At 32.7% G+C, this 9,277-nt stretch overlaps 2 protein-coding genes across 2 annotated transcripts; both read left to right on the forward strand.

The window, feature by feature from the left end:
• Positions 1 to 490: 490 nt before the first annotated feature.
• Positions 491 to 3,031, forward strand: LOC146914072 (uncharacterized). The gene is made up of 2 exons (XM_085720995.1): positions 491 to 1,814; positions 2,703 to 3,031. The coding sequence occupies exon 1, from the start codon at positions 491 to 493 to the stop codon at positions 1,778 to 1,780; it is 1,290 nt and encodes a 429-aa protein (XP_085577121.1). The 3' UTR covers positions 1,781 to 1,814; positions 2,703 to 3,031.
• A 2,843-nt stretch (positions 3,032 to 5,874) lies between these two features.
• Positions 5,875 to 7,071, forward strand: LOC146914073 (uncharacterized). The gene has a single exon (XM_085720997.1). The coding sequence runs from the start codon at positions 5,875 to 5,877 to the stop codon at positions 7,069 to 7,071; it is 1,197 nt and encodes a 398-aa protein (XP_085577123.1).
• The last annotated feature ends 2,206 nt before the right edge of the window (positions 7,072 to 9,277 follow it).

The following is a 9,277-nucleotide window of genomic DNA, read 5'->3' on the forward strand; positions in this document are numbered from 1 at the left end:
AAAGGGACTAAAACGAAAGTTGATATATTTATAAGGATCAAAGATATATTTGTTGATCTGAGAGAGTTTTGGAAATTGTTTTTTGTTTGTTGAATGTAATGGAAGAAATCGGATTTGCCGACTCTAATAAACCAAGAGGCAGCTACGGTTGTTGGTTGATTTAATGAGCGACGTATAATTGCCGTTGCGGGGTATTAAAGTAATTTCGTGTAGTCAAAGATATAAACTTGAAGTGAGATGGGCAATTTTCTAGAGATAATTATGAGTATTTTACAAACAAGGCCCATTTCTTATTCTATATATATATATATATATATATATATATATATATATATATATATATATATATATATATATATATATATATATATATATAGCTGACAGTATTTTACTTTACAACCCTAATTTGATTGGAAACCGGAAACATAAACCCTATAATCATCAATCGGAACCAGCTGCAACAGTATATGAAAAGGAAACGCTCATACCAATGAAAAGGAAAAAGAGAACATATTCATATTTACCTGATGATTGCTGGGAATCTATTATCCAACTCATCCTTAACGACGACAGGCGTCGTCGTCGTCGTTTGAAATCTCTATCCCTGGTCTCCAAACAGTTCCTCTCCATAACCAACTCTCTCATATTCTCACTCACTGTCTATTCCTCAACAGTCCCTTTCCTCAAACGCCTACTCAAAAGGTTCACCAACCTCACTTCCCTTATTCTCCGCTGCGACATTGACATCGACAACATTCTTCATTTAATCTCTTGTTTCCCATTGAAGAAACTCACATCTCTTGTTATCCACAACCACACCTTTCCTGCAAATGGGTTGCAAGCTTTCTCCCAAAACATAACAACTTTGACCTCTCTCACTTGTGCTGGCATGTTTTTCGACAACAACAACCTATTACTCATTGCCGAGTGTTTCCCATTGCTTAAAGAACTCAAACTCCTTTACCCATTGCTCAACTATCAAATTAATTTTGTTATCGGAATTCCCCCTCTGTTGTTCTCGGAGCGTCAATTGGTCAACAATCAAACCAATTTCATCAATGGAATTCACTATCTGTTATCAAATTGTCTATTTATTCAACATTTGAATCTTGAGTGCATTTTTTTCCTTAATGATACACATGTTGCCAAGCTGTCTTTCTTTCATGGTGATTTGGCGTCTATAAGCCTTAATGATTGTACGAGGCTCACAGAATCAGCCTTGTTTTCACTCGTTAGAAATTGTCCTTCACTTAGTGAGATCAAAATGGAAAACACAGCTATTTCGAAAGAGAGTGTTGAGCATTCTGGTGTATACCCTCAATTAAAGTCTCTCTATTTGGGTAGAAATGAATGGTTACGTGATAAAAAGATTTTAAGGTTAGCTTCCTGTTTCCCCAATTTGGAACATCTTGACTTGTCTTGGTGCAAGCGTATATCTGAAGGTATTTGTCAAGTTTTAAAGACATGTTGTAAGATTAAGAAGTTGAACTTAACTGGATGTTCAAGAGTAAAGCTACGAGGAATAGACATTGTAGTTCCCCAGCTGGAGGTGTTGAACTTGTCAGATACAAAAGTTGATGATAAAACACTCTATTCGATCTCAAATAATTGTTGTGGGCTTTTGAAACTATTACTGAAAAATTGTAGAAGGGTCACAGAGAAGGGAGTTAAACATGTGGTAAGAAACTGCACACAACTTAGAGAGATTTCTTTGGATGATTTACATTTAAGGGAGATAAATAGGGAATTCTTCTCGCGTCATGGATGCCTTCTTTGCTAGTATTCTTCAAATGCTATGCTGAAGTTTGAACTATGTAAGTTGTTTTTGTTTTAAGATTTACTTTTCTGAGAAATTAAATAACATTTTGGTGTATGATTCTCATGTCTTTTCACTACCAACTCTCGTTCAATTTTCATCGCTGTTTCATTTGTTTGTTGTTACTTGCTTAACCTTGATCACATTGGTGTCGTAATATTATCTCACTTGTCACAAATCTGTCAAAAATGTTCTAACTAAGAAGAGCATTTTTCTTTACATGTTTTTTGAGTTCTATTTGGTGTTTTGACGCAATTATATCGAAACTCATAACAGATCTAAAATTTCTAAGTAATTTAGGATATTTCTCGTAACGGATCACAAATTTCATGTAATTTAGATATTTGAAGTAATTAGGATATTTCTAGCAACAAGGTAACTGAATCAGTGATCCTTACAAATTGTGGCAGTCGTTGTTATTAGTAAAGGGTCAGTTTTATTGCCGCGGCTGTTCTAGCATATATGACAGAAGCAGCAGTTTCAGTTTAGGGAGTGATGCTGATGTAGATTCAATTCATGTGACTTCTATTTAGTAGAAATGTTATAATATAGCACGATATGGAAAAAATAATTTATCAAAATCATTAAGGCATTATCTTCTTGTTACAAAATATAAGAGTAGATGATAAAGCCCTTATTTCATAAACTTGATGCTTATGATGAATTCTGATAATTTTTTATGGAAAAACAGGTAAAAAAAATATTTCATAATTTAACTGTATATGCTAGATATTCATATATATTGATTTCAGTTTTGATAGAACCAGTAAAATCAAGATGCGTGGAATGTGTTGGTGTCCATTATGTTGCCAATGTCGAAGTTTGGGTATCTAGCTGCTCGGTCTTTACTTTTCTAGCCATGATTGATTTTTTTTTATGCCTACAGGTTACTGGAGATCCAGTGAAGGTGGCTGCAGTTCAAAGAAATCTTCGCAAGTTTGGAATTGAAGAAATAGCTAGAATCGAAAGGTTCCAAAGCACAACTGAGTGCCTAAGAATTTCCTTTATTTCGTTATAATTGTTGGAGCAAGAAGTTTGTTTTGTTGGATTAATGTGTTGTTTTCCAAAAGTTATTTGTTGAGTGGCAAATTTTATTAACCTCATTGTTAATGTTTAATCTGATTTCTTAGGTCACCTATGCTTTATTTGCTAATGAATTTGATGAAATGTATCAACCTTTGGTTATGTCAAGGTTAACATCGTTTCTACTTTAAGATTGGCAAATTTGTGCAACATTCTGTGGCAATTTCAAGCTTAATGTTGTCTACCCTCATGGTACAATTTATCGTAGCATCACAAAGCTTTTACTGCACTTGATCAGTTTTTTATGTATAATTCATTTGCGAGTAAAATGGCATTTGGATCATTAACCGAAAATTCATCTCATTTTTTCATAAAGCCATTGATCAAAAAGTGATTATCATATTGAATGGATTTGTTGCGTATGGAACATATGCATCAGATCAGATGTTGATTTGAAGCGTTCAGGTCATTAGATAAAGCCATTGAACATATGTTGCCATCAGTGAATTTCAGGCACAAATCTTATGGAAATTATACAAGTCACTTCCTTGAATGTGCAACTGAGCTTGAATACATGTCATTCATTTCCTTGAATACATTAGTAACTATGAATCACAAACACTCTTCTTGGGGTTTTCATCCCTTTGTCTGTGCAAGTGTAGATTTATATGACTTTTCTGTTGAGAAAAATGATGTTGATGTAAAGGAAATGAAAGTATTAGAGGTTTGGTGTGTAGCTGGTGGGTGTCTAGTCTGGAACTAATACACATTAATATTGATGTAATTAAAGTAGTTCACTTGTTAATACATTTATATATATTGGATTGCCATGTTATTGATCTATGAGTATGCATGGTAAATTTAACTTGGATGTTTTGATGTCTGTCTAGTAATTGATAAGTTTTTTGGGCGGGGTTTACTGCATTGCCGCGGCTGTTATATAGACAAATATATGACAGTAGCAGCTTCAATTGATGCATATAAGCTGATGTAGTTTCAATTTAGTGGGTGTTGGTGTCACATACAATTGAGTGGCATTTGAAATACCGTTAATTCATTTTGTGTATGCTACAGGTTACCGGAGATCATGTGATATTTATTCTGAGTGCTGGCTGGGGTTACTTATGTTTTAATTTCCATTTTCAAGAGATCAGATAACTTTAGGAGTAAGCTATGGTGTAGAAGTTTGTATACATTAAGCTGAATACTTCCTGCTGTTCTTAAAGCTAGATGTTTTTGATAAGTTAGTCTTTTAAATTTGTTTGCAACAAGTTGGTCATTTAATTTAAGTCATCAATATTTCCACCACTACCCACTTTAAAAAACGTTTAATGCTAAAGTTGGTCGGTTCAATTCAATTATCTCAAAACTATGGTGTATTATCCAATATTGGTGTCAAACAAAATCGATTGATTGCTTAAATTATAATGTTGTTCATGAGACCTTTATCAATCAGGGAAAATAGTTGTCGTTTGTATAGCTACAAAAATATTGCTAATAAGATTCGGCAGTATTTCAACATTGAAAATACTGATAGGTATAAAAAAATCATGCAATTGACGACGGTATTGATAGTTCTACAATTGAATGTACTAACAATAATACACAACCAAAGAATGAAACGGTAACAGAATCAAGAAAGAGATGGAAAAAAGTGAATACAATAAACCCTTTTATCAGGAATGTATGCAGATATTAATTTCCTCTTCGGTTCATCATATTCATATCCCTTTGACTTCAAATAATATTTAAATTTCCTCCACTTTATGCACATATATATTATCCTTTAGTCATAAGAGATGAGATGAAGCTGAACTATTAAAAATTTATACTAGACCTGAATTAGCTCAAGCCTATCAGTAATGTATGACTCATGCAAGTCTTACTTGCATTCAATAGATTTATTCCTTCCTTCCCAACCGATTGGATTTCCCAAAGGATCTACATCAACAAGGAACTTTCACTTGTACGTACTGCTGAAAGAGACTCAATGTGATTTCTCTCTTTTCTTTAGATCGTCCAAAATTTCGTAACATTCAACTTTCTATGATTCCACATTGCACTTTCTACATAAACCAAAGCCAAACATGATCAACAATGCAACATATATAATATTATTGTTTTTAAATTTACAACAACCTTAAAAGCATCATAAATACTTGCTGATCACATGCATGCAAGTATGAGCCATGTAAAAACAGCATCTATTCATTCCCAGTGTCATGCCAAAAATTGATTGATTTTGCAGCCTCTATTCACATCAATCCAATTACACTTGAAAAGTAACGCCTTAGGACAAGAACGCCATGTACATATTAGAGTGAGATAGTTGCAAGATAGACTAAATGGAGAGCAGGTTTTCAATTGACGTGTCTAGAAAATGAGCAAATGCTACATATTTAGTGGTGGAAAAAGGCAAACAATTAAAAACATGTCTAGCAAGCAGTTCGTGGTATATTCGTGAAAAGTTGTTGATTCACGATATATATAATAGCAACTCTCATAGAGTTAATTATTTGTTAGGAATTAAAATAAAAGCGACTTTAACGTTCAATATTTGAGAGATTATTTCTTAGAGATATTATGAAAAATTAGAATCTATTTTGTGTTTGGTTTTTGTCATAAAAATCATTTTATTTTAAAAAATTATTTAATTAGTTGCAAATTATTTCAATCTTTTTCCCTAAAAAAAATTATTTTAATCTTTTGACATTAATTTCTTTCTCCTTTAAAAGGGATTTTTTTTTATTTTTTGCAAAAAATATTATGGAGTAGTTTTTTTGGTACAGAAAAATATGGAGTGGTTATTGTTGTGTGGAAAAAGACACAAAAAGATAAAAAAAAAAAAAAAGGGCAAATATCGTTACAGTGAAAGAAAGATTGTCACAAACAAAGCCGCCATTGCCTAATGCATATTTATACAAACTACCCCCTAGTTCTTTACCGAAACCCTAAAACAAAAATAAACCCGTATGATTTCTCTCTTCTATTTCCTTTCCTACCGGCGTCGTCGGTGCTCGTACCATTCCTTGCCAATGAAAAGGAATAGAAAATCTTCACCGGAAAATTTACCACCAATGAAACTCTTTCGAAATTCAAAGAAAAGGAAGAAGAGAACTTCTTTTAAATCTCCACAACAGTTGGTTCAGGAAGAAACATGTTCATATTTACCTGATGATTGTTGGGAAATTGTCTTCAGATTCCTCATCATCAACGACAACTACAACAACCGCCATCACTGTTTAAATTCTCTATCCCTCGTCTCCAAACAGTTCCTCTCCGTCACCAACGGTCTCCTATTCTCGCTTACTATCTCCTATCAAACACGCCCTTTCCTTGATCGCCTTTTTGAAAGGTTCACAAACCTCAATTCCCTCAACATCACACGTTACAACTGTGACCTGGACATGCTTCTCTGCAAAATCCCTCGTTTCCCATTAAATATCACATCACTCAAAATCTCCAACAATCACACTAATTCAATTCACTCTTTGTTATCCAAGTTTCAAAGTTTACAACATTTGGATCTTGAATGCAATGATTTTCTGAATGATAAACATGTTGCCAAGTTGTCTTTGTTTCTTGTTGATTTGGTGTCTATAAACCTTAATCTATGTTCTGACCTCACAGAATTATCACTGTTTATACTCGTTAGAAATTGTCCTTCACTTAGTGAGATCAAAATGAAAAGCACAAGTATTGGGGAAGAGACTTCAGAGAATAATGATTCTTTGACAGATATTGGTGTATACCCTCGATTAAAGTCTCTCTATTTGGGTTCTAATATATGGTATAATGTAGAAAAAATCATAATGTTTGGTTCTTCTTTCCCCAATTTGGAGTTGCTTGATTTGACTAGCAGTGATTGGATATCTAACGATATTTGGCAAGTGATAAGGAGATTTTATATGATTACACATTTGTCCTTAGACAGATGTACTTCAAATGTGGTCATATTTGAAATGAACTTTGTACTTCCCAAGCTAGAGGTGTTGGACTTTACAGATACGGATGTTCATGATGAAACACTCTATGCAATCTCAAAGAGTTGTCCTGGGCTTTTGGAACTATCACTTGTAGGTTGTTATTATGTCACAGAGAAAGGAGTGAAAGATGTTGTAGAGAACTGCAAACAACTGAAAGAGATTTTATTGGAATATAATCGTATAAGTGATGAAATTAGGGAACTCGCCATGGATGCCTACTTTTCTAGTGTTCTGAAATTGATATGAACATTGTAAGTTGTCCTTGTTTTAATATATACTTCTCTTAGAGTATGAGTGATATCTTTTGCTTCTTAGATTTATATCTTGTGCTTTGTGTGTTCGAAATGAATTTTGATTATGTGTGCATGGATGGTATCAATAGTTTTCTGCTTCAATGATGATGAAAGTACGTAGTGCATAAGACCTTCATCTTTATTGTAGTATTTGGTTATTAATGGTGTACAGGTGATGAATTAACTAGTGGTAGGAGCTTGAGGTTACCTATGCATTATTTGGTAATAAATTTGATGAAATGTATCAACCTTAGCTTAGGTTAGGTCAAAGTTAAAATATATAGGTAAACCAAAGAAGTACGTAGAATGTTTCTGAAAAGAGTCACAACATAGTTGGTTGAATGTGCAAATAGTGACTTAGAACGTCATATTGTACATACACTTGTAACGGAAAATACTTACGTACCATAGGAGATAGGTACCATTGTACCATTGGCCAATAAAATTTTGACAAATGTCAAAAACCTTTTAAACCAGTTTTTACAAAAACCGGCTTAAAAAGTCTAAAATGAAATATTGGAATATGAGTCCAAAAGGAAAATTGATTTTACCACCATTTGTTTTATGTCCAAATTATCAGGATATCGCACTGGTAAAGGCACAAATTAAATGGCATGAAAAAACAGCAAGATACTATCTAAAAGAAAATTTTGATTATTTTCTTTTTAAACAAAATATAGAATTAGCCGATTCTTTAAGAGAAAAACTTAAGAAATTAGCAAGATAAATCATGGATGGTCTTATAAATCCATTTGGAAAAATAATACCACAACCATTCATATTAGAACCTAATTATAATAATATAATTAGAATGAGAAACCAAATTAATTGGTTAAGAGAAACAGCATATTGGTTTCTAATCTTTGAAGATAATTACACTACATACCGGGAATATGAAAATTTTGCAAATCTTTTAAGCCTTAAAATACAAAAGTTTATACATGGCTAGTAAAGGTGTAAGTGAAAATATACAAGATATTTTTGAAAACCTAACAAGATTTCGTAAACAAGTTAGATAAAATAGTAGAAGTTCTACTAGAAAAAGAGTTTGAAGAAAAACTCAATGAAAAATTATCTAACTTAGAAGAAAACCAAAAATTGTTAGATGAAAAACTTTGTGTTAAAATAGATGATTTGATCGATCTATTAAAACTTTTACCTATAAGAGATAAATGTCTAACCCTAGAAGAATTACAAACTTTTGTCAAAAAAGAAGGGGGAGACATGATAGAAATTTCGAGAGAATATTGAAAAACCGAAAAAGAAATTAACTTTTTCGCACCGTTACCTTAATATGGACGAAACAAGAAGAAATAGCAAACCAGCTAAATGAATTACAAACATTAATGGCTTCTCTAGACATTAATAGGAAAAACCAAATAACCGAAGAATCGATGACGAAAACAAGTTTGTTTACGACTTAGGTTCGAAAGTTCTTTTAGTATGGAAGAAGAACCACAAGTAGGACTTGTAAAAACTAATGAGCATCCGTAATCATCGAAATGGGACGTAAAAGAGGACGTCAAGAAGATAGTGAAAAATTTATTGATCAACAAATCATTCAAAATAAAATGGAAGAAAGAAAATTTAAACAAATACCACCTAGATATATACCAACAATAAATCGCCACAAAGAAGATGATGTTTTAAACATTGACTGTAGTGAGGATGTTAAAAGAGAGTTAAGAAGTTGGTATCATGATCACATGGTAACAATCCAATTAGACCCTACACTTGGGAAATTAAGTCCAAAGAGTATTTTTAACTACTTAAAAACAAAAACTATAGGAAATGCTTGGAGTTTTATGTCCGAAAAATCGGACTCGAACTTCCATCAACAACCGAGGAAGTAATAAATCATGTCTATTCAATTTTGAAAAAAGAATTTGTAGGTTTTGATGCGCCGTAAGCGAGTCGGACCTAGAAAGCACAAACATTCATAGGATCTTTAATCTAAGAATATGTGATATGTGTTATGTTGAACCATTTATATGTGAGTTTAGCAAATATTATTATGCAATATCTCCACAAAAGAGATTACAATATAATCTTTTAGGATTATTCTACAATAAACTTCCATCATCTGTAGGAACAATAATGGAAAAAGTAATCCAAGAACATTTAGAAGTGATCGTAGGATTAGATGATACTCTAGGAAC

The sequence above is a fragment of the Medicago sativa genome, chromosome 6, assembly GCF_051527215.1.
Source record: "Medicago sativa cultivar Bolivia chromosome 6, Bolivia_mono, whole genome shotgun sequence".
In the NCBI taxonomy this organism is placed as follows: Eukaryota; Viridiplantae; Streptophyta; class Magnoliopsida; order Fabales; family Fabaceae; genus Medicago; species Medicago sativa.

Excerpts from the sequence above, each read along its gene's own strand:
- LOC146914072 (XM_085720995.1), top strand. The coding sequence starts at position 491 with ATGAAAAGGAAAAAGAGAACATATTCATATTTACCTGATGATTGCTGG.
- LOC146914073 (XM_085720997.1), top strand. The coding sequence starts at position 5,875 with ATGAAAAGGAATAGAAAATCTTCACCGGAAAATTTACCACCAATGAAA.